Source organism: Ananas comosus, linkage group 22 (assembly GCF_001540865.1).
Source record: "Ananas comosus cultivar F153 linkage group 22, ASM154086v1, whole genome shotgun sequence".
Classification (NCBI taxonomy): domain Eukaryota; kingdom Viridiplantae; phylum Streptophyta; class Magnoliopsida; order Poales; family Bromeliaceae; genus Ananas; species Ananas comosus.
Genome location: NC_033642.1, coordinates 7,062,916 through 7,087,766, shown reverse-complemented (window position 1 = coordinate 7,087,766; position 24,851 = coordinate 7,062,916). Strand labels below are relative to the sequence as shown.

Below are 24,851 nucleotides of genomic sequence, written 5' to 3'. Positions count from 1 at the left end.
TAGCAATTAATCATATATATTTCTATATATATATATATATATATATATATATATATATATATATATAGTCTATTTCTGGCCAATTTGCATAAAAAATTAACAAGTTTTGAGCTTTTGTAAAACTGAGTCATCTTTTTCAATTTTGTAGATTCGGGCCGGATTTTTCGCCATCGGACGAAGATACTCTTATTCATTTTCTTTCTCTCTCTTCTTTTTTTATTTTCCTTCGTATTTTTTTTCTTCCGCCACCTCCTCCTCCGCAGCGCCCTCTCTATCGCCTCCTCCTCCTCCAATAAACCCACCTCCTTCTTCTGCTGCCTCTCGCTCTCCCACGACGATGCCCCCACCTCCTCCGCCAGATCCGACCCCACCCCCACGGCGCCAATCTCGAGGACTCTCGCGGCAGTGGCGGCAAAGGAGGAGGCGGGGGATCCCTCTCCGCCGACCACTTCTCCTCCGACCTCCTCCACGTCAATGCCGTCGCCGACCCCGCGGAGGTCACCGGCCGCATGATCCGCGCCAGGTACGACCAGGAGTTGAGCCAGATGTACATCGCTGTCCGCCGCGACGCCATCGCAGAGACCCTCGTCGCCCTTGGCGTCAACAAGATGAGTATCGAGGAGGTCCAAAGGATCGAGTGGAGCACCCTCGACTCTAAGATGAAGAAATGGATCCATGCCCTCAAGATTGCCGTCCGAGTCCTACTTTCCGGCGAGGGAGATGAGAGCGTTTAAAGAATGCAATTTTTTAAGGTGTAAAAAATGGTGTAATGGTGTAAAAAGGAAGAAGGAAGAGGAAGAGGAAGAGGAGGAGAAGAAGAAATTGTGCAATTTTGGACGAAATGGTGCAAAATTGGGCAAAATAGTGCAATTTTGGGCGAAATTTGCACCACTTCTCCTCCTCCTCCTCTTTTTCCTTCTTCCCCTCCGTTTGACATGCCAGCGGCGCACCTAGGCTGGCTCGATAATGACCAGTCCGGCACGCTCGGCGTCCGGATGCCCCTCACGGTGGTCGCCGAGAACGACAACCGCGTGGCCGCCGCAGGCTTCTCGGACGTCGGCTTCACGCTTAGCTTCCAATGGATCGACGTTGCGCTGCTACGCGCCGCCCTGTTCACGGTTCTGTGCAACGGCTAGTGGCCGCTACAGTATGACGTGCAAGCGGCGCTGGTCCCGCTCGATACCGACGCTATGCAGGCCATGGAGGCCGATGCCATGCAGGCCATGGACGCCATGGGAGAGGGAGAGGCGGCACAAGGAGGAGGTGGGTTCGTTGACGGAGGAGGAGGCGATGGGGAGGGCACTGCTGAGGAGGAGGTGGCGGAACTCGTCCTTGAGGCGGGTGGTGGCGATCTGGAGCGCGTCCTCGAGAAAAAAATAACGAAGGAAAAAAAAAGAAGAGAGAGAAAAGGAATAAGGGTATTTTCGTCCGATGGCAAAAAATTTGGCTTGAATCTGCAAAATTGAAAAATGTGGCTCAGTTTTGCAAAAGCTCAAAGCTTATGGATTTTTTATGCAAATTGGCCATCAATTTATATTAAAAAAATGACTAATATTGGGCAAATGATAAAAAAATAATAAAGTATAAAAAAATTTCTGATGTTAAACTAATAAATTCAGTCTTGCAATAAATAAAATATTCTTTTACCATTTAATAGTTAAAATTAGATAATAAATCTAGTAAATTTTAATCCCGAAAATAATTTTTGGCATCAAGAAGACTCATCTATATATATTATGGCCTTTCTACATAAAATAATCCATTGTTTTTGCCTTTTTTTGTAAAAACGGGCTAATTTATATTTTTTGGATTTTATAGATTCGATCCGAATTTTTAGTAAATTGACAAAAATATTCTTATTCCTTTTTCTCTTTCTTTTTTTTTTCTCTCGTTTATTTTTCTCCTTATGTTTCGTCTCTTTCCTCCTCGCCGTTTCTTCTTCTCTTTTTTCTCCCGCTTTCTCTCCCTTCCCTTTCTCTACTGTTCCCACGTCGACATTGCGCTCCTCTCTCATCTTGATCACATATGTATTGATGCCAGCTCGGATATGGCGCAAATCACATATGTGAGGCTACGACAGAGGGTGTGGCCATGGTTGGTGATGGTGGCGACGATGAAAGTGCCACAGGGTTTGAGGATGATGGGGAAAGAAAGCGCATCGGAGTGTTGGCAGCTGCTATAGCAGTGGGCGAGGGAGGGAGCGCATAGCGTAGATGCGGAGGTGGAAGAAAAAAAATAAGAAGAAAGAATAAAAAAGAAAAAAAAATTACTTTTCTTAGGAAGGCAATCATGTGTTATGGCTTCTACATAAAAGGCCAAGAGTAGAGAAGAAGGAAGAAGAATAATAAGTTGCACTATTTGAGACGAAAATTACACTATTTTGAGAGTTATACTATTTAAAACTATAAGAGGCTAAGTTGTATTATCTAAAATAAAAGTTGCATTATTTGAGATTAAACTGCACTGTTTGACACTCAAAAGAAACCCTTTAAGTTCCTATTAAAAAGAGAGAAAGGAGTGTAAGAATTCTAACTCATCAAGTAGACTTAGATATGCTATAACCTTATTGCGGTTGATTGCTGTCCAGCAATCGCTCGACCATTGTCCAGCAGCTGGTCGACCATCGATATCTAGACAATTGAGTATTTGTTAATCCGCTGCCAACGTTTGATTTACACACCATTGGATGATCGTCAACGCCCTTGATCGACTGCCAAATACTGCAATGTTTAATTTTGGAATACGAACACTACAGGAATGCGGTGAGGGGTAGGGCATAGTTTCACCCAATTGCACATTGTCCTACAACTAGTAGGTTGTTTGGGCTAAGTCGAAACAAAAGAGAAAAAAAGCAATGAGAGAAAATAGAAGTCCGAGTTTTCAAGTGCTTTTACTGTTGGTTCTTGCACGCACAAAATTTTTCGTTCCAAGCCAAAACCAAAGATCCTCACCCCGGTCTCCCATCAACGTGTAAGCTGCCCAAATGCCAAAGGGTGGTGACCTAGTTGGAGATAGAGGCATCGTGGGTACAAGGAAAGTGATGAAAAGAAGGAGAAGAGAAAGAAAAGAAGAGGGAAAAGAATAAGAAGAAAATTGGATTTCGAGTGTCACGGTGGAGATACAGTAGGAAGATTGGAAGAAATAGAAAGAAAAAGAGAGCTAGATAGTAGTGGAGAAGAAGAAAAATAGAAAGATAGGAAATGGTGGGAGATTTGTAAAGAGAAGAAAGAATAAAAAGGAGGGGAAAATAGACCACGTGTCACCACCCCGTTGGTAGTGCAGGGCAGTAGCGCGATGAAACCGAAGGGAGAAAGAGAGTAAGTGGGAGGATCTAGTGAGCCTGGAAAGACCATGCTTGGTCAATTAGGGTGAACTATGGTCTACTGCTAAGTCAAAAGTTTCAAAATTCTGTACGCAAAATAAAATAAAATAAGATTTCAAGAAGGGGTTCGAGACTATAGGTATTACAAACTATTGTACCCACTATTTTTTGTGGCTATAGGTATTACAAACTATTGTACCGACTATTTTTTGTGGCAATCCAGCATCGTAAATTGCGACCATCTTTTTTCCTACTATGTCGGTTATGACTATATCACTTTTCATTCTTATTTCTTTTGTTAGTTTCTTGGCAACTTTTGCCCTTTTGATTATCAAGTTTTACTTTCGACTTGAGGGAGTGTTCAGTTGACTTGGCTTCAATTTTCTTTTGTAATTTTTGCTCATGTAATTGGAGAGATTCCGTCAATTGGTTGATGGAGAAGGATTGGTATTCTTTGACTCTTCTATGTCAACAATAATATGCTCAAACTTTTGTGGCAAAAGGCAAAAAATCATCCCTATATATGGCTCGTGCATCATCGAGTTGTTATTTATTTTGCTTTGTTTAGCTCACAGCAACCAGAATGCAAGAAACAAAATACACAACACTTTCGGACTCCTTCATGCGAATAATTATTGATTTCACTCAAAGCTTTGGTGGACAAATCCACTTTACTTTTTCATCTCCTTTCAAGATGGTGGAAATGACGTCCCATATCACCTTGCTTGAAGTTGCTTTGGCAATTTTCTCGAATGTCGACTCCTTTACTGCTTTGATGAGTGAAAAGAAGGTTTTTGTCTTTTTTTTTTTTTTTTTTTGCATTCTTTTAGTCGTTCCGTTGATGTTCGGTTAATTGCACTTCTTCTAGTTCCATATATTCACAATAGCCATTATTAATGACATTCCAAATATCTTGAGAGCTAAATAATGCTTTTATTTGAATGCATAAATTTTCATAATTATCTTTTACCAATTTTAAAATTTGGAGTTGAAAAAGTTGATTAATCATTTTCTTCCAACAGAGTTTCCTCTTCTTAATTAACAATCTTCCTTTGATACCAAGTTTTGGTGGGTCTATCTCTAAAGTAATGTAAATATATAGTAATTGTGAAAACAAAATTCTATTGATTTACAAAATAAACTCAATTACAATTTGACTTCATACACAAAATAAATCACGTCCCTTATTTATAGAATATTAGGGGGACAATTTTTTTAACAAAAAGTCCCGCGCGAAGAGACATATCCCTTCAAAATATATATATCCCTATATCACTTCACAAATAGACACATCTTCACAAATAGACACAAATAGACACATCTTCACAGAATAATTTAAAAGACACTACTCTACAAAAGAGACACAACCTTTCAACAAAAGAAAATAAAAATAATAGTAATAATAATAATAAATAGGCTTACTCTAACATAATATTCTAATTATTTTGATAATAGGAAACTATTGTAATCCTTCCAAACTTTCGTATCATCACTGTTGGATAGTTGACACCAACCATTAATTCCGAAAACTCGATTTTTTAGAAATATATAACTAATTCACTTAAAACGTACAAACACAGACACTCACGGTCTTAATTGTATCTCAGCTGAACTAGCCTCAAGCCACTTTGAACATAACTCGGTCCAACCCGATCTTCTGCTATAAGCCAAGACACTGGCCCATTAGGTCAACAATCTCCACTGATTCATGATTCTTAAATCTGACTGTTGTGTGCCGAATTTTCTAACCCTTGACTTAGTCAAAATCTTTCTCGGGGAGTGTGTCGGGATGAAAAACGGATTCGAATAGTGACCCTCGAAGTTTGCACCCTTCGACTGAATCAAACGATTCGGTTGACGATGGATCGGATCAGCCGAGTTCGAAAACTCTATTAAATATTCGATTCGGCTGAAATGAACCGAATGTACGGACCAACTACAAATTTGACTCGGTAGATAAGCCGAATAGAAGAAACACACACCAGTTAAACGGCTTGAAGAGCCGAAAGCCTTGGAAATTAAGCTTGAGAAAAAGTACAAGGGTTGAATGTGCCGGATGGCATACAGACTCGGTTGATCTATTTAGGAACTACTCCTAGAAAAAAAACAGTAAATGCGGGAAAGTAAAAATTACAAGTATACTACTTCTAGAAAATGGAAAAAATTATAAGGAAATAAGGGCGGTCTTTTGTTCACAGGAAAAAGACCCCTTTTTAGGGCGTTATTGATCTATTTATAGATCGCCCTTTATGATCAGTTATTACCTATACATGATCGGCCACTTTTCTTGATTTTCCGGACCACTTTCAGCCGATCGGAACCGTTTGAAACTGCTTGCGGTTATTGTAATCTCCCTTAATTTTCGCGGCGGTTCATCTCCTTCAAAACCCTTCCGATGCTCCCGGTGTACAGCAAAATTGCCACCTTTAAATGAAATATCGGCGTACCACCTGTCCGCGCCTAATTGGCTCAACACTGCCAATCAATTTTTATCTGATCATATCACCAATATCCACGCCATGTTTATGATGAACCAGATTTATCCAGCAAAGTAAGTAAAAGCCAGACAGAAATTAATAGAAAATAACAAGTAATTAATAACCCACACTCTTTCACCTGGGCTCCACTGCTGTGCTGCATACGAATTATGGACCAAAATTGTGTAAACAAAAACACAAAAAGGGGAGCCCTTTATTCCTTTTATCCATGCCTCCACATGATGTGTGTGTCTCAAAGAAAACATCCAAGCGGGGTTCATCACCCTCGAACCATCTATTTTAAATCCTCATCATCTAACCATCCCAAACACGTTTATATCTCTTAGAATAAAAAAATGTGTAGAGACCCCTGAATGTTTAGCGGTTTGCAAATAGGTACCTTGCTAAACTTATAATTTGGCAATTAGGTCCTGTTTGGATGAGCAGTAAAAAAATTCTACAGTTTAAATACCGTAGTTTTGGTCCAAATGAAATGGAGTATCCTGTAACTCCAAAAAAATTTCACGAATTTATTTTTTTTCCTTTTAATTTTGATGATTAAATATGGCGACAAAAGAATAGGTTGAACTTTTTTAAAAATTTTTCTTTATATGTACAAAAATTAATTTCTTTTAATATTTTGAATATTTATAAAATTATATGCAATGCATGCAACCAAAATAATTAGATAATTAAACATTTAATTAAATAAAGGTGTATGTTGAACATTTAGCTGATCTAATTGTCAAAATTGAAAGTTCAGACAAATATTTATAAATGAACAAAAATAAAAAAATCAGGTGGTCTTCATGCATCCTTTTCACTTTCTAAATTAAGTTTGAAAATGTTGCAGCTCAACTGGTAGAAAAATTGAAGAAATAAGATATAGTGGATAGTTGGCTTGTTGCGGCGCATGTGGCTACGAAACGATTTGATCAGAATAAATGATCTTTTAATAAGTTTAATTCGCGTCATCTGTTGGCTTTTCTACTTCAGCATTTGAATGCGTTGTTTATTCCATGCTTGATCAAAAGTATTTTTTTCGTTATTTACGTAACTATGCTGTCATTTAAGTAAGCAATGTGCCTAAATTTTATAATTTTTGGATAAGTTTTATAACTTTTGATAAAAAAAAAACCTGTGTGAGAGAGAGAGATTTGAATTTTTGTTGCTTTTTTTAACTCTTCAAAGTTCAAAACCAGAGTCAAAAGCCTGGTGTGGAGCACAGCTCCAGAACCCTGCCGTTTCCGTTCCTCGCTGCATTTGCCGCACCCTTTTCATGTGAACACCTGCACTGCGAGTTTCTCGTAAGCATTATTCACACACTCACACACACACACACACACACACACAAACACACACTCAAATTGTATTATTACCATATAAAGCATTGAATCTCATTCCTCTTCTGTTCCAAACAATGTTCTTTAATTTAATTGCACCAAAAGAATAATATATATCCTCTCACCCAACTCCAATTCTTATTAGAAACTAATCAACCTCTACACCTACAGCAACTTCCTACAGCAACTTCCATGGGAAACAATTTCATTCCCTGCATCTCCATCCACTTCAATCTTCTCCTCCTCCTACTCTTCTGCTTCTGTCTTTCACCTCACCCTATCAGGCGCCGGGCAAGACTTCGAAATCGTGACCCTCACCGGCACCCTCTCCCCGGCCCTCGGCAACCTCACCGGCCTCCGAATTNCATAACCACCCACCCCCACGGCCTGCTCCGCACCTGGGACCCGTCCGCCGCCACCGCCGACTGCTGCGGTGGGTGGTACGGCGTCACCTGCGACCCAGCCGGGGCCGGCGGTCACGTCTCCAACCTCACCCTATCAGGCGCCGGGCAAGACTTCGAAATCGTGACCCTCACCGGCACCCTCTCCCCGGCCCTCGGCAACCTCACCGGCCTCCGAATTCTCTCCCTCGCTGGCCTCGCCAAACTCACCGGACCGCTCCCGCCGTCGCTCGGCCGCCTCTCCTTATTGACCGAGCTCCGCCTCTCCGGCAACAGCCTCACCGGCCCGATCCCCCCGTCCTTCTCCGGCCTCCGTCGCCTCGAATTCCTCCTCCTGAACGGCAACCGCCTCTCCGGCGCGATCCCGCCATCCGTTTTCGCCTCGTCCTCCCTCAAATTCCTCGCCCTCGATGAAAACCAATTCGCCGGCGCTATCCCGCCGTCCATCGGAAAGCTCTCGGCCCTCGAAAGACTCGATCTCCAAAGCAACGGCCTCACCGGCAAAATTCCGATGGAGATCGGAAATCTCCGGAACCTCGCCGACCTCGACCTCTCGAAGAACCGAATCTCCGGCGGCATACCGGAATCCGTCGGCAACCTCACCAAACTTGCCGCTCTCGATCTCTCCGAGAACCGACTTACCGGCGCCATCCCACATTCCTTCACCAAGATGGTGTCCCTCCAATTCTGCCGTCTCTCGAGCAACCGCCTCTCTGGAAGCCTCCCGCCGTCGATCGGCGATCTCCGGAGCATGCAGCGGTGGTATCTATTGGGCAACGAGCTCACCGGAGAGATACCGGAGTCGATTGGGAGCCTCTCCTCACTCGACACCCTCTACTTCGGCAACAACCAGTTCACCGGAAAAATCCCCTCCGGCATCGGCAATTTAGCCCGATTACTAACTCTGGACCTCTCACGGAACAACCTAACTGGCCCAATCCCCGATGAGATCGCCGGCCTCCAGAGTCTCCAATTGCTCGACCTCTCCTTCAATCCAATCAATCAACCCGCTTTGCCGAGCTGGCTCGGCAAAATGCCGGGCCTGTTCAAGCTACATCTCGCCGGGATCGGCGTTTCCGGCCCAATGCCCGAATGGCTCGCCGCGATGTCCTCCCTTGGGGAGCTCGACCTCTCGAGCAACAAATTGTCCGGCGAGTTACCGCCGTGGGTCGGAAACATGACAGGGCTCGCCACCCTCAACCTCTCGCGCAACGAGCTCCGGTCGGCAATCCCTGGAAGCTTCAAGAATCTTGCAACGCTCATGGAGCTCGACCTGTCGGACAACAAGCTCTACGGGCCGATCCGACCGGTGCTCGCAAAGGCAACGAGCGACCCATTAGGGTACTACATGACGCTGGACCTATCGAAGAATCGGTTTACGGGAGGGGTGGACGAGGACGTCGGGGAATTGGCGGCGATGGGGTCGGCGGAGAGGTTCGCGGTGTCAGGAAACCCGGAACTGGGGGGGCGGATACCAGGGACGATGGCGAAGATGGCGTCGTTGACGGAGTTGAGGATGGCAGGGGACGGGCTCGAAGGGGGGATACCGGGGGGGCTGCTCGACATGCCGAGGCTGCAGGCGTTCGATGTGTCGGACAACCGGCTGACAGGACCGATACCGCCGCACAAGGCGCGGGTGCCAGCCGGGGGGTTTAGAGGGAATGCCGGGCTCTGCGGTGACCCGCTGCCGCCGTGCAAGGAGGGGTGAAGAGGACGACGGTGGTGGTGGTGGTTTTTGGCGGGTGGACGGATGAATGGGTAATGAGTTTGGGATTTGAATTCCAGAAAAACCCAAATTCTATATAGTTGTTTGATTGAAAAAATAATATAGTACTAAAAATATAGAAAATAATTTTGGATTCTCTGAAATATTTTTCTTCTCAGTTAATAATAATATTAATAAACTAATATAATACTTATTAAATATGTACATCTGTAAATAGAATTTTTTTTTTTTTTTTGGTGGTTTGTGAAGTCATAAACATTACAAAATAGACTACAACTGTAAGATCTGCATAAATGCTTGGTAAAAATTGAAAACCAAATGTGCCACTGTGTTTCCAACCACAGCTAAAAGATACGATTTGAGAAACTACGGGCGTAAATAAAAAATAAAAATAATAATTTAAAATTTAAAATTATAAATATTAATTTAGATTATAAATTCTTAAATTTAAAAAATTGAGAATTAAAATTTTAAAATATAAATATAAATTAAAAATTTAAATTAACGAACTATTCCGGAATAACTCGTTAGGAGTGAGATTAACAAATCCGACCCCCATTTAATGCCGTTTGGGGACGGTGTGTAAAAGACTACCCACATCATGCATACCAACATACCAACAGTCCAAAAGAGAAGGCATTCTGCAGTACCTGTAGCAGTACTTTTTGTTAAATCAGTTCACTGCTTTCAACAATTAGAGCCATAAAAGCAAGCATTTGATGAAGAAACATTTCTGCAGTGTTAAACCATAATGACTAATGAGAGAATTGCCGCTTCAAATGAAGTAAATACACAATGGTCGACAAACAAGGAATGAATCCTCCCTCTAGTAAGGCGAAGAAAAGAACAATAGATAATTCAAATGACAACTCAAAATGTTGCACAACAACAAATATCTGTTAAATCACTTATTAGAGCAGATCGTAGGATTCAGCATAAATGATACATAGTGCAAAGTGCGGCACAACATAGAATGAAGGAAACATCCTTGCACAAAAAAGAGAAGTCGTCGGCAAACTTTTAAACGACAACTCAAAATTATGGAGACAGTGGAGTAAACAATTTGCTCACATTGACCGTCTCAATATGCTGAACCAAGAACCGGGCAAGAAAATGGTGTTGACATTATAATTGTGACTAGATCAACAAGCTTTAAAAAAAATCACTCCCAATTTAACAAAATTTCTGTGTGATCTAATTTGATTCCGTGGGCCTGCTCCCAATGTTGTTACTAAACAGCAGGTGAATGTAAATCAGTAAGGAGAATGTGTTCGCTTCCGTAAACCCATAATTGGCTGTCTCTGGGTTCTACCACAAGGATCAAAGTATACATCAGTAAATAATTTAGCAAAAAATCTGGCTCTGGGTGCCTGATTTTAATTGATGCCCGAATACTGTTAACTTCTATACGTGCTGCAAGACAACAAGCAATCAAAAAACCAACATGTTTATAAGGATCATGAATTGTAAGCTGCATGTCCATTTGCCATTATTCTCTCTTCAGCACCACCCTTCTGATAAAGCGGAATTCTTCCACCAAGCTCCTTGAGCCTCTTCACCATATCATGAAGCCACTCGAAAGTCAACTTGGACTGAGCATTGAGCTCCTCCCTCACCTGGGGATGCATCCTAAACCAATCCCCTAACATTTTATGAACATGAGACCTTACCATTCTCCAAGGCACAGGATATTGCTCACACAGCTTCAAATACTCTACCACCAAATCTGCCTGATCCAAACCACCATCACCATCTTCTTCCTCCTTCCACTCCATTGTTCTAAATCCAGCAAAAAGTGCTGGATTTTCAAGAAGAGAGTCAGCTGAAAGCACACCATCGGCACCTGTGTGATCCAAACAGCTATAGACATCTCCCATGTGGCGAATGTTTCCATTTGCGAGGACAGGTATTTTAAGGGCATCTTTAACAGCCTTTATAGCATCCCAATCGGCTTGGATTTTCTTCTGATCTTTTTGGTCTCTAGTACGGCCATGGACGGCTAGGAGAGAACATCCGGCCTCTTCAAGCATCTTTGCATATGCTATCGTATCTTCTAGGCTCGGAAAAATCCGTATCTTGCATGAAACTGGGACATGGAGGTTTATCGAGAGGTTCTGGACGAGGGATTTGATGAGAGGGAGGTTGTCCATGAGGAAAGCCCCATAATTGCCTCGCCTGGCAATTCTCTGCGGGCAACTGCAAGGTTAGAGAAAACAGATACAGTAAATGAAGGAAATTATAATAGCTTTTAATCACTGATTATCTTATAGTCAGGTTAGCAGTATACAGAAAGACCAGCTAAACATGCTAATGAAAATACTGTCAGATAAATTTTGAAATACGATAACATTTCACAACATGTTGCACAAAGAAATAGATAACTAACACTAGCTTACTCATACATTAAGGATTTTGGACTTATTATATTTGTTAGATCCATTTTGGTCAAGCTACTACAGTTAGTAGGGTATTTAGGGCCTTATACCTTAGTTGCTTTCAAGTTTAAGAAACAGCGGCATAGAACGCAGAGCCTCATGTCCTTTTATGGCCAATGGGATAATTCAATGGATGTTCCTAAGCTAGATATAATAGTACAAATGTTAATTGCAGAGTATAATGATATGTCGTAAAAAGCAAACATTAAGATTCGTTCATCATCTAAAATTGATAATAATATAGCCAAAGATGGTAGTCAGTAATGTTCCCCCGATCATTAATGAATAGCTTAACTATTTATGACATAAAAAATTCTTTGTATGCTTCTATATTCTTGCCATTTACTGGAGTACATATTAGTTACTTGCATTGAGAAACATGAAATATCACAAATTACCCTAGATTTATGTCGACGTAATCACAGTAAGGTTCCACCACTTTTGCTGCTTCCAACAATATGTCAGGATCATTTGCACAGAACTGGACGAATAGTGGATGATCCTCCTGCATGTATTAGCAGATAAAACAACATCTTGAAGTTAGTGCTCATATACTATGTTTAGCTAAGCCCTATCACATCTTTATATATATATGAAATAAACACCTGCGCAACACAATAAATTGGCATGATAATGAATGTGGTATTGTCATTAAGCTGCTAGTGATCGGCAAATCAATAAATTCACATATGAGGGAAAATAGTTCACAAAACCTATTCTTCCAAAGAACACAACTTGTGAGCCTACAGTATCTGACACCACAAATCCTGTAGGAAAAGTGACATCTAACTTGATTAAAAGACCAGTAAGTATTCCCAGGCCTAATTTTTTTCATAAGAACTTAAAAATTGGGCTAAATTAAAAAAGAAACACCTTGCATTTTAGCCTTTGTCTAAATTATCACTCTGCATAAAATAAAATAAAAAAATTCTTTAATTTCCAGCTTATGTCACATAGGCCCAAAAATTTTGGGAAGAATGCTAAACTCGGATGAAAGCTTTATGGAAATTAGTTAACATATGACAATATTTATGCTCAATGGAGTAGAATCGTATAAAATGAATAATTTGTCTCATTAACTATCAAATTGGATAGCTTCAGTAAAGAAGGAGATGCCTTTTAGTTAGTGTTTGATCTATTATATAATAATTGATCAAAACAAAACCCTAACCAGTCAACATGTATCCAAACCCAAGCATCAAAAATATATTATATCTCACCTTGCAGGTGGTGAATTCCATCCTACGGTACTTCTCGTTCTCGGAGAAGATCCTCGAGTGGAGCATCGGCGTGTACGCGGCCTCGGCGCCGTACCTGCGGCAGAGCATCCGGAAGGGGAGCTCGGAGTTGTCCACCATGGGCGCCACCACGAGCCTCGGGGCGCCGATCCGCCTCCAATGGGCCCAGGCGCGCGCTACGCGGAGCTCGCCGGAGAGCGGGATCTCCGTGGGCCCCGGCGGCGGCCCCGCCGCGTCGGAGAGGGAGCAGGCGCCGTCGAGGGCGGCGCAGATCGCCTCGTCGGGGTCCTCCTCGGGGTCGCAGGGCAGGGGGCGGGCTCCGGTGGTCATGGAGGAGGAGGAGCTAGGGTTTAAGGAGAGGAAGGAGGAGCGGTGAGGGTTTCGGTGGCGAGGGTTTTGACACGGCCGGGTGTGGAGGGGAGAAAGGAAAGGTCGAAACCTCATATATGCTTGGGTCGCTGCAGGGAAATGGGTGCGAACGGCGCTCCTAAGAAGTTGAGACTCGAGAGGTGGTGGGACTAGACCCGGCGAGATCTATCGTATCCGCAAATTTGCAGTGCAAAAGTACTCGACTCTATTTTATGTGTAATAAAATCGAGGATAAATTTCAAGGGGAAACTTCAAATACCACTCTTGTCGTTTCGCACTTTCTTATTTTAGTACTCTGTGGTTTAAAATGTATCAAGTTACTACCCTATGGTTTCGCATTTTCTCACTTTAGTACCCTGTGGTTTAAAATATATCAAATTAGTATTCTGTGGTTTCGCACTTTTTCACTTTAATATCCTGTGGTTTAAAGTGTATCAAATTAGTACCATGTGATTCCGCACTTTCGCACTTTCTCACTTTAGTATTTTGTGGTTTAATATTTCGTTAAATTATATACCCGAAATGGATAATAGAAAGGAAAAATTGAAACCACATGGTACTAACTTGATACAAAAATAAAACTACAGGATACTAACTTTGATACACTTGAAACCACAGTGTACTAAAGTGAGAAAGTGCGAAACCACAGGGTACTAACTTGATACACTTTAAACCACAGGGTACTAAAGTGAGAAAGTGCGAAACCACAGGGAGGTATTTAAAGTTTTCCCAAATTTCAAATACCACTCTTGTAGTTTCACACTTTAGTATTTTGTAGTTTAAAGTGTATTAAGATAGTATCCTGTGATTTCATTTTTATCTTTTTATCAATTTTTTCGTTAATATTTCGTTAAATTATATATAAAAAAACTTTAGATACCCATCTAAGTTTATCAAATATTTACTTTTGTACCCTTTAATTTTAACTTTGTTACTGATTTAATGAAAAAAATAAGTAAAATAGATAATAAAAAAAAAAAAAAAACCACCGGACACTAAATTGATATACTTTAAATCATAAGATACTAAAGTGAGAAAGTGTGAAAGTACCGAGGTGGTATGTGAAGTTATCATTAAAACAAATAGGTATTCGTTAAATTATAAATATTTAGACTATTTGTGTACACCAATATATATATATTTTTAATAAAATAAATAAATACTTATTTTATTTTATCTATCTGTAAAATTTTAATCTTAATTTTTTTTCTTGGTATTGTTTTAAGACTATATTATTTACTGTATATCATGATATTTTAATCAATAGATTATGTTATGTAGAGCTATCCAAAATACCTGATATTTCATTTCCAATCTGGACCGTATCCGAACCCAATAAAAAATGTATAGTACGGGTAAAAAAAATAATAAAAATTTCAGGTATGGATTCAAATACTTTATATTCATATCCAACTTGATCTAGAACCAGATTTTTTAATAGGTAGGGTTCAAAATAGTTTCCAAATCCGGACCAAAATCCAGATTCGGACCCAAACCCGGACTCGATGGAATATCAACAGTAAATACAAAGATTTGATATTGAGGGATCAATTTCACTAGAACTTATAAGTGAGGGGTCTTTGTGTATTTTCATCTGAAATCTAGCAGCTATGTTTACTTCTTTCTTTTTTTAATTTTTTTAACTCACTTTTTTAACCCTAGCCGCCCGATTGAATCTTTCTCTCTAGACAGGGTCGATGTTTACTGTTGGAGTTAAGAAAATGAGTAAAAAAAAAGAAGAAGAAAAAGAAGAAGCAGAAGAAGAAATCAAACCACAGCCGCTCTCTTTGCCTCTCCGATCCCGCTGACTAGGTGCACCTTATTAGATCGTGAAAAATGTATGATTTGTCCATAAACTATTTAATAGTTTATAAAAAATATATGCATACGGATATTGATACCCAACCTAAACCTAACCCATATCTAGTCTTAAGCGGGTACTATACGGATAGTTACTACCTAAACATGCTCAAATAGAACCGGCGAATATATTGATAACTTAAATACCCAGACCCGGGCCCGACTCAGAAATTAAATAAGTAAAGCAGTTTTTTTTCCTTACACATTTCTTTTTAATGTACTGGTATAATATATTAACTAACGAGATCCAACTCAGTTCACAGACACCTTTAGTATTGTAGTCTTTTAAAACTTATATATGTATTTTGTGTTTGAAAATATAAAAATAAAAAAAATCTTGCGGGAAATCCGCATACTATACCCGCCCACTCACAGATGAGTATGGATAAGGGTGTTAACTATCGAAAAATTTAGAAACAAATTCTATTTAAGCCCAAATAATATGCTGGTATGATGATCTGCCTACGGATTGCCCAATCTACCTATTTGTCAGGTCTAGCTGGGACTAGGAGTGTACAAGATTCGGTCCAAATTGAAAACCAAAAGGAACCAAACCAAATAAGATTTTTTGGCTCTATTTATATGATTTTTGGTTCGGTTTGGTTCAATTTTTAAATTTGCTGAAATTTAATTTTCAATTTCGGTTCAATTTAAACACACTTCTTAAGCGAACCAAACCGAAAGCCAAATAATAATTTTTTTTACACTTTTTATCTAAACTGTTTATTCACATTTTATATTTATGATCAAATCTTGATCAGATATCAATACATTTTGAAAAATTCTATGTTTATAATTAAGTTTTTTGTGTGTGATTTCATAATGTACTAATTTTGAATCTTAAATCATAAATTAATTCACAGAAAAATAAAACATCCGAAAATTAATTGCAAAACCAAACTAAACCGATTAATTTGGTCTGGTTTGAATTGGTTCCGAGCATAAATCGGTTCGGTTCGATTGCAAATTTTTTTTCAAGCCGAAAAATTCAGATCGGTTTGAGCTTTGCCTAAAACCGAACCAACCTGAACCGATTACACCTTTAATTGGGACTAAGCACATGATGAGGGCCATTTTAGCCTAAGGATCTGTTTGATATTGCAAAATTCATAAAAATATAATTTTAGGGTCTAAGAAATAAAAACATTAATTTTGACTTTCAAGTAAGTAGATGATTATCATGGATTTCATCGTGGGGTTACTGAGTACGTAGGATGGGTATGATGCAGACGCTCATTTTTTACCGGTGCAGAATATTTGGTTCAGAAATCGACCCTCCCATACGTGTTGATCGTACAGTTTTTTTACCCAACACTATGAGATTTTAAAGTATGAGTAATTTTGTTGCAGAGTGTTATGTTGTTCGATAAACTCTTTTATAAAATCTTATTTAGGAGAATTATTAAGATAATTATTATATTAAATTTTTTTATAATTTCTTTTCCATGGTGAAAACAAAAGCTGTAAATTAAAGCGTGGTTTGGTATCATGTTTGTTTTTTATTTTTTCAAATAGAATTTTTGAATATTCCAAGGTGTAGGAGGGAATTAACAGTGAATTACTTAACATAAAAAAATAAAAATATGATAAAAAAAAAAATTTTTTACTTTCAAAATTTTTTGAATAAATTATTATCTACCACTTTACCGGATGCATTATAAGCTAACCAACTATATCAACAAAAGAAAATTTTCTTTTCAACATATCAAATTATATGAAATTAATGTTTAAAAAATGAAAAAGTGAAAACAATGCCAAACGAGGCCTTTTTTTTTGGCTTCCAAAATTTTTTACACAGGTTGTTATCAATAATTAAAGGATTAATTGCATACAGGTCCCCGCAAATATAGTAAATTACAAATATATTCTTGTGAAGTTCAACTTTCATAAGTTATTCCCGCAAAAGTCCTAATATTTTCAGATATGTCCCTGCCGTTAGAATTTATTAAAAAAATTTATTTAACCATAGGTTAAATACTTTACCCTAATTAATTTTTTATATTTTTACTCCTCTTATATTATACTATTAAAATTTTTGGAGGGACATATTTGCGGTGGCAAAATTAAAAATATAAACAAATTTCTAACAGTTCTCTAATGATAACAAATCATAAGAACATATATGAAAATATTAAGAGTTTTGCAGGAATCTACTACAAATATATAATTTGACAGTCTCAAAAGATGTACGTGGCATTTTTTAACGCTTCCAAGTCATACATCCTTTTTCTCACTTTTTCTCTCTCTAAATCTGCTCCTTTCTTCTCTTCTCCTTTCATATCTTCTTTTCTTCTCTCTCCTCCCACTCATACCAAAATGTCTTGGGAAGGTAAGATACTCCTTAACTCCTTCCCCAAAAATTTTTTTTCTATTTCCAAGATATTCTTGGATATTCCTGGCTCCTTCCTAAGGTTGGACTTGGACCAAGATATTGCCAACTAGCACTCTCTTTGCCTTTACAGATAACCCCTCCCTATTCTCTCTCTCTCTCTCTTCCTCTCTTAAGGTGGGGCCCCCTCTTTCTCTCTCTCTCTCTCTCCCTCCCATCTCTCCTCTCTATCTTAGCCTAAAATGACGCTGAGATTGATGAACCAGTCCCAATCGGGGGTGTCGCGGAGCAACATGGCTGCAGCGTGGAGGGTGTTGGCGACCATGGTGGGGCCGCGGTAGGTGACGAGGTTGGCCTTGAAGATCATCTTGACGTTGCGGCGGCCGGCGAGGACCGGGTGGCGCGTGAGGCTGTCGCGGAGCGCGTCGCGCTCGGCGGCGGGGGAGTCGAGGTCGAGGTGGACGACGTAGCGGTTGCGGGGGTGGTAGAGAGTGAGGAGGGCGCGGAGGAGCGCACCGCCGTCGCCGGAAAAGCCGGAGATGAGGTAGGCGAGGCTGGGCGAGGCGGGAAGGGGGGAGAAGGGAAGGGGCCGGAGCTTGGGCTCGACGAAGAGGGTGGAGGCGGCGGCGGCGGAGGAGGAGAAGGAGGAGAGGAAGGGGGGGAGGGGCATTAACCTCCTCTCCGCCGCCGCGCTCCTCCGCTACTCCCACTCCGCCCCCGCCTCCCTCCTCGCCTGGGGCGCCCTCTCTCTCGGCCCTTCGTCCCTCCTTTGCCACCGGCGGAGATCCCCACGACGGCCGTGGCCCCCCTTTCCCGATCCCGCCCCCGCGGTCGCAGACGACGCCACCCCTGCGACCGCCGACGACGCCGCCCCCGTGGATCGCCGGAGCCCTAGCCGCCGATCGCGATCCCGCAAGCCCGCTCACTCCCCAAACTCTAACCCCCCTCCGATCGTCCCTAAACCCATTCTCTACAATTAAAACAAATAAATTAAAAAAATTAAAAACATAATACATCGAGGTATCTTAGCATTTGAGCATCAGCGGGGGTCGCTTTGCCTCAACCTCATCTCGCTGTTGAGGAATCTTAGAGTGATTACTGTGAACATCTCATATACCCTAAAAAAACAAATTTAAAAAATTTTAAAAAAATAACTTTTGCAGGGGTCGTGGTGAAATTTTAAAAAAATTTTAAATTATTCAGAGCATATAAATGTTAACCGCAGCGAAGCGCGGGTTCTATACTAGTAATTTATGAAAGTTAAATTTTACAAGGATAAATTTGTAATTCACTATGTTTGCGGGGACCTAATTGCAATTAACCCATAATTAAATTACTAACTATAATAACAAAAAATGTCTTTTTCCATGTCCTAAAAATTGTTTTTTACGCAAAAGAACGCCAAACATACACCCAAAAGAGGTTATTTCTCCTCGCTATAAATTTAGTGTCATTTGATCACTAACTATTTTCTTTTGAATCACAAGAAAAGCTAGAACTCTTGTATTTCTCAAACTCTCTACTAGATATAACTGCAGCTAAAAAAAAACTATAATATTAAGACAAACTAGCACAATAAATAATTTTGGATTATTCATCAATTCCTTTTTTTTTTTGGCTAAATTATAGAAAATCTTCCAATCAAAATCCGATTTTTCACTTTCTCTCCCTATCATTTAAAAAACCTATACTTTGCCCTCCTAAAAAGTGAAAAGTATTCACTTTGGATCCTGCCGTCAATATTCCGTTAGAGTTCCGTCTATATCCAATTATTATTATTATTATTTTTTATATCAAAAATACCCTTTTACAGATAAAGAAGGGTTAGGAGGAGAGAGGAAAAGGAAGAGGGCATTTTGATTATTTTATCAATATTATTAGCACCGTACCTAAAATGCAACATATAGATTTTTAAATGACAGAAGGGAAAAGTAAAAAATCAGATTTTGATGGGAGAATTTTCTGTAATTTAACTTTTTTTTTTTATTTCAATCATGAACCAAACATATCCTAAGAGTCATATTGGTTCCACTTATCTGTGTGCAACAAAGACAAAGGCAGTGTTTGGTTTTCTTTCTATCATTCGCATTGTTTGTAATCACTTCACACAAACAGCGAATCAGCGCTCCGCTTGACAATACTTGGCAAGTCATGCAGAAGCAGAAGCAGAAGCAGGACCAAACAGACTCTTGGTCCCTAATGCAAGCAACTGATCAATTGCACTTCAAAAAGACTCTGAACCAGTGCTCTGCTCGACAAAACTGACCAACTCACGCAGAAGCGGACCATGCATTACTAAAAGGTAGGACCCAAAAAGACTCTTAGCCCCTAATGCAAGCAATTGATCAATTGCGCACTCGCAGAAGACTGACTTCGCAAACATGTTTCCTGCGCGCGCATCCACACGTTAAGAATAGAGTAGAAATGAAAAACAACAAGACAACAAGAATGCTAAACTAGGTATTGAGTGAACCACCACCCAGAGTTTATTAATAGAACTAATCAACTTATTAAACATCTTCAAGATTAAGAAACTAACATTTCAGATACTGATTATCAATATTGAGATGTCTCCAATGGGCCAAGCATAAAATGTCAGTGTCTTATTGAGTATTCTGAATCCAATAGGTAAACTGTCTCAAATATTTGCATGAGAACTAAATCTACATCTTTGAGCTACTGTGTTTAAATGGCAAGATATTTCTACTCAATGCTACAACAACTTGCCAATGAATTTCTTGAACAAACAAAAAAGCAAAGAAAAAAAAAAACATAACTTCTTGTCGATTCATTAAATTGCCGACAATAAGGGATGTTTGTTACTTCAGAATGCGAAGGATAGCAAGCCCAACAGCTGATATCGACACAAGCGTACCAATGCAGTATTTTATGACATCGTACTTGGCACCCTCCAACTGGGCTTTCAACGAGTGGATTTCCTATAAAAGACAATGTCACAGTACAGGAAATCAGTGTTACAAACCAACTTTAAAATCATAATAGTTCCATGTTTCTATTTTTTTTTTTTTTTTTTTTTTTTCCCCTCAATCTACTTAGGGCTCACCCGGTCAAGCTTGGTGGTGAGATCTGTAGTTTCTGCATTTTGTTTGGCTAGTTCGTCCCGTATTCGCCTGCATTCATGAATTGGAACAGAAATCAGTGGTACATATACATCATCTATCATTTGATGCGATCCAAAAATTTCCTTAGTTATCAAGATGTCTTTTCAAAATACATTTCATGAGTTTTCCATTCTCTATATATTCCTTCCCTTTCTTGATTTTCAGAATAGTTGTGCTCAGAATTGAAACCAATATGAATTTAACCTTGACGCAAACAAAATAAAAAATTATAGGCTAAATTCTAGAAAACTCCCGTCAATACCTACTTTTTCGCTTTCTCTCCCCGACTTTTAGAAACCTACATTTTACGCACTCAAAAATTAAGAAATGTTCACTTTGGCTCCGCCGTCAGTGTTCTATCAGGGTTTCATCTATATCCTATTATTATTATTTTTTTAATATCCAAAATACCCTTAGACCCCTCCTCTCAACCGCGCCACCTCCCTCCCGCGGACGTCCTCGGCCACGTTGCCTCGCTCCTCCCCTCCCTCCGCGGCAAACTCAAGTTCCCTACCCACACCCACACCCTCGCCGTCCTCCGCTGCCTCACCTCGCCCACCCCTCCATCCACCCCAACTTTCTCCCTATCATCGCCGAATGGAGAGGCGGCAGGGTGCAGAAGAAGCAAAGGGGAGCAGGTGGAGCAAGTGAAGTCGGAGCTGGGGTCAAGGGAGGCACGGAGGACGGAGGGGTTGTGGATGAAGGAGGGTTAGGGAGGAGACGAAGCGGAAGAGGACAATTTCATTTTGTCATCACAGTTAACACCGTAACCGCCCTTGTGAACATTTCTCAAATTTTAAGGGGGTAAAATGTAGATTTTATTTAAAAGTCGGAGAGGAAAAGTGAAAAAGCGAGTTTTGACGGGGGGGTTTCTGTAGTTTAGCCAAAACTATAAAACAAAACTTGATACAAGTAATCAAAAGCAGGTCGTCCAAATTAGATTAAATCTTGAATAACGAGAACATAATTACAAGTAAATCTATCCCATTCAAATTAGATTACTTAATCCCATCCCTTGCTTAGATTCTATCTAACCAGGTAGCTGAATAAAAACAAGTGAGAGCCGGACTGAAAATAGGACTTTGTCAAATTAAGCTCAGTGAAAATGCCTAGTCAAGATAGGCTATTCTGGCCTCAAAATAAAAGCAAATTCACCCGCAAAATTCCTTTTAACATCCTGTAGCATGGCAATCCATTCATCATCAACATATTCATTTTCTCATATCCAAACAAGAAAAAACGTTGTAGTGAAGTAAATAACCAAGACTTGGGAGATGCACGAAATCTGTTGATGCAATTGCCTTACCCTCTTTCAAGATTTAGATCCAACCGCTGCCCGGCAGTGACTTTGTCAATCTCATATCTGTTTCAGGATAGAAGCTATAAATTAGAAGTGCCGAGTCATTGACTCCAAAAAAGAATGCAATAAAAAACTTCTAATGAAATTGCACTACCAACCTAAGCTCGCTGCGCATTTTCTCAATATCCCCCCGGAGTTTCTCAGTCTCACGTTGTATTGAAGAGAAATGGTTTTCCTACATCCAGTTGAGGTAAACTTAAGTCAAAGATTTTATATATAAAGAAACACGCAAAAGTTAAGAATTGACGATGCATAAAATAGCAAATATTGGCTCACTCAACAGTTCTAGGATTATAGTTTCTTTTAAGGAAACTTGATGGATAACTAGGTTTAGATAATAAAACTCGCAAAAGTTAAGAATTGACGATGCATAAAATAGCAAATATTGGCTCCCTCAACAGTTCTAGGATTATAGTTTCTTTTAAGGACTTGATGGATAACTAGGTTTAGATAATAAAATTCATGTAACCAATAATCTTATCAAATTGATAATAAACCAAGCATTCCTAGTTTCATATTTATAATGCTTTTAGTTTCTTGTAAGGAAACTTGATAGAGAACTAGGTTTAGACAATAAAACTCATGCCACCAATAATCCTATGATCCTATCAAATAGATAACAAAACAAGCGTTCCTAACTTCATATTTGCAAGACTAGCGTACATTAAAGGACAATAAAAAAGATATCAAAAAATGAAAGGAAAAAAAAAAGAAAAAGAAAAGCCACACTAGAAACACTGATAGAACATACGAAGGCTAATAGAATCAAGCATATCCTTACAGAGCTGAAAAACACAAATAGTAAGATCTGATGTCTTCTATTCATGTATTAACCTATTTAGTTTTGTTGTAGCATTTTGTCATATATGAAGGAAATGGTCAGATCTTTTCTCAACCTGGAGAGATCGGTCTAAGTACATGGATTTGTTACATAAATGTATAACTGTTTTCTCCTATTTATACTTTGTTTTTAGCCATATGCAGATCCACTCTAGTATCTCATGGATAAGTACTCGGTGTGATTTTGTGGGGAGACATGTTTGTTCAGAAAGGTAAAGCAGAGTTATGCCCAAATGAGATGCTTGTTCTAAAAAACAAAACAAATATTGAAGAACTTCATGCTTGTTAGTTTTAATCCAATGTTTGTCAATTAGATTTTGCATTATCCTCTTGATGGATTGTGGACCTTCAAAAAGTTTAGCAACGCAACAAGAAACCATTTTATATTGCCATTCAGTACTATCATCTAAACTCAGGGTCAAAACTGAACAGAAAAAGCCTATTCTTCGATTTAATACCAGGGGATCTGATAAACAACAGAGAAATTCTTTAAGAATTCAATTTGGATGTCACTACCTAGTTAATGAAGTTTGTGATGCAATCTAGTGGTGACCACATAGAACGAGACGGTAACATGTCACACTGATATAAACATCCGTCCGTAAACCAATAAAGACACATATGTTAGACTAATGTCGAGCATCATTACTGTATAGATTTAGATGATAACAAATTATGAGTTTCCGTGTTATGAGGCTAAATACCTGAGAGCTTTGTACTTGCGACTTGAATTTCGAGATATTGGAATCCTGCAGCATCTCGCTCTGCGCATGCCGTAAATTGCATGAAATAACAAATTATAAAAGGATGACAAAGAAGCAAGCAATTTACAAGCATAAGCACCACCATCACCAATACCTTCTGCATCTCCCCCTTCGACACAAAGGATTGCGCCACGTTCTCCAAGCTATCATTCAGAACCTCCGTAATGGCGGTCGTGATCGCCTCCGCCTGCTTCGTCGGCACCCCTTGCGACTCCAACCTCCTAACCTGCCAAAGACGCAAAAACACAAACACCTTGAGTGCATCCTCCGTAGCCGCCCAGTTCCATGACGACAGGATCAAAAGGAGGAAAATTTCCAACATTACCAACGCCAATGTGTCGACCAGGAACACCCTCTTTCCGTTGGTCTTAACGAGCTGCGAGACGCCCCGAACCGACACCGAGGCCCCGATCCCGATCGCCGAGGGAGAAGACGCCGCCGCCCAGGGGAGCCGCGCGAGGGGGCCCAGCGCCGCCACTCCTCGCCGGAAAACACCAGCACCCGCGGCTCCGGCGGCGGCGGAGGACATTAGGCTCAAATCCGTACCAAATTACCTCGAAAACTACCGAATTCTATCGGATCGGAGCCTCTGGAGAGCTAAAAAGGGGATCTTGCGGGGAGAAGAAGGGGGTAGGGCGTCGTCGGAGCCTCAATTCTCCTTTTCTGTACCTCTTCCCCCGCTTTATCGCCGCTTCTGAAGGGGATTTGGGCGGTGGTGGTGGTGGTGGGAGGGGGAATTGAGGGTTTGCTATATATACAGGGGAGGTGGTGGAGTAAATCACGTTGGGGATTTGTTTNCTCTCTTCATATTACTCCAAAATTATACTCTTTTATAATTTAAACTAATAACTTATTCAACAAATGTGGTGCACCCGGTGCACACAACAGTTTCTCCCTCTCACCAGCACAAAGTCCGAGTAGACGGGATCCGCTCATTGCTAGGGATGTCAATGGGTATGGATGTTCGAAATTTTATCCGAACCTGAACTCGAATAAAACGGATATATCCGATGCTAAATGGATATGGATTCGGATATGGATATCAAAAATAAAAATCCGACGGATATGTATTTGACTGTACCGACCCGAATCTGAACCCGAATTTATTTTGTATTATATATATATATATAAATTTGATGTTATATTTGAATTTGTATTTTAAAAATTTACATATAATATAATATATTTTGAAATATTGAAAAAATAATAATTGGTTTGGGTTCAGATTTTCGGGTTTGGGTTCGGGTTTTAGATTTTTAGTCAGG

General features: G+C 40.0%; 4 protein-coding genes across 4 annotated transcripts; 1 reads left to right on the top strand and 3 right to left on the bottom strand.

Moving 5' to 3' along the window:
- Nucleotides 7,335-9,296, top strand: LOC109727102 (probable leucine-rich repeat receptor-like protein kinase At1g35710). The gene has a single exon (XM_020257001.1). It carries the CDS (start codon nucleotides 7,335-7,337, stop codon nucleotides 9,249-9,251), a length of 1,917 nt encoding a protein of 638 aa, XP_020112590.1. The 3' UTR covers nucleotides 9,252-9,296.
- LOC109727676 (tRNA-dihydrouridine(16/17) synthase [NAD(P)(+)]-like) lies at nucleotides 10,146-13,473 on the bottom strand. The gene is made up of 3 exons (XM_020257846.1): nucleotides 12,925-13,473; nucleotides 12,103-12,209; nucleotides 10,146-11,465 (listed from the first exon to the last, which is right to left on the bottom strand). The coding sequence occupies exons 1-3, from the start codon at nucleotides 13,384-13,386 to the stop codon at nucleotides 10,727-10,729; spliced, it is 1,308 nt and encodes a 435-aa protein (XP_020113435.1). The 5' UTR covers nucleotides 13,387-13,473; the 3' UTR covers nucleotides 10,146-10,726.
- LOC109727470 (beta-glucuronosyltransferase GlcAT14A-like) lies at nucleotides 17,321-18,319 on the bottom strand. The gene has a single exon (XM_020257607.1). It carries the CDS (start codon nucleotides 18,168-18,170, stop codon nucleotides 17,733-17,735), a length of 438 nt encoding a protein of 145 aa, XP_020113196.1. The 5' UTR covers nucleotides 18,171-18,319; the 3' UTR covers nucleotides 17,321-17,732.
- Nucleotides 20,071-24,377, bottom strand: LOC109727663 (protein FMP32, mitochondrial-like). The gene is made up of 7 exons (XM_020257833.1): nucleotides 23,912-24,377; nucleotides 23,681-23,812; nucleotides 23,527-23,586; nucleotides 22,081-22,157; nucleotides 21,929-21,985; nucleotides 20,565-20,631; nucleotides 20,071-20,439 (listed from the first exon to the last, which is right to left on the bottom strand). The coding sequence occupies exons 1-7, from the start codon at nucleotides 24,113-24,115 to the stop codon at nucleotides 20,320-20,322; spliced, it is 717 nt and encodes a 238-aa protein (XP_020113422.1). The 5' UTR covers nucleotides 24,116-24,377; the 3' UTR covers nucleotides 20,071-20,319.

Excerpts from the sequence above, each read along its gene's own strand:
- LOC109727676 (XM_020257846.1), bottom strand. The coding sequence starts at position 13,386 with ATGAGGTTTCGACCTTTCCTTTCTCCCCTCCACACCCGGCCGTGTCAA. Across the intron at positions 12,210-12,924 it reads TGGAATTCACCACCTGCAAG|GAGGATCATCCACTATTCGT; the intron begins GTGAGATATAAT and ends TAATACATGCAG. Across the intron at positions 11,466-12,102 it reads TACGTCGACATAAATCTAGG|TTGCCCGCAGAGAATTGCCA; the intron begins GTAATTTGTGAT and ends CTAACCTTGCAG.
- LOC109727470 (XM_020257607.1), bottom strand. The coding sequence starts at position 18,170 with ATGCCCCTCCCCCCCTTCCTCTCCTCCTTCTCCTCCTCCGCCGCCGCC.
- LOC109727663 (XM_020257833.1), bottom strand. The coding sequence starts at position 24,115 with ATGTCCTCCGCCGCCGCCGGAGCCGCGGGTGCTGGTGTTTTCCGGCGA. Across the intron at positions 23,813-23,911 it reads TGGTCGACACATTGGCGTTG|GTTAGGAGGTTGGAGTCGCA; the intron begins GTAATGTTGGAA and ends CGTCTTTGGCAG. Across the intron at positions 20,440-20,564 it reads TCACCACCAAGCTTGACCGG|GAAATCCACTCGTTGAAAGC; the intron begins GTGAGCCCTAAG and ends TGTCTTTTATAG.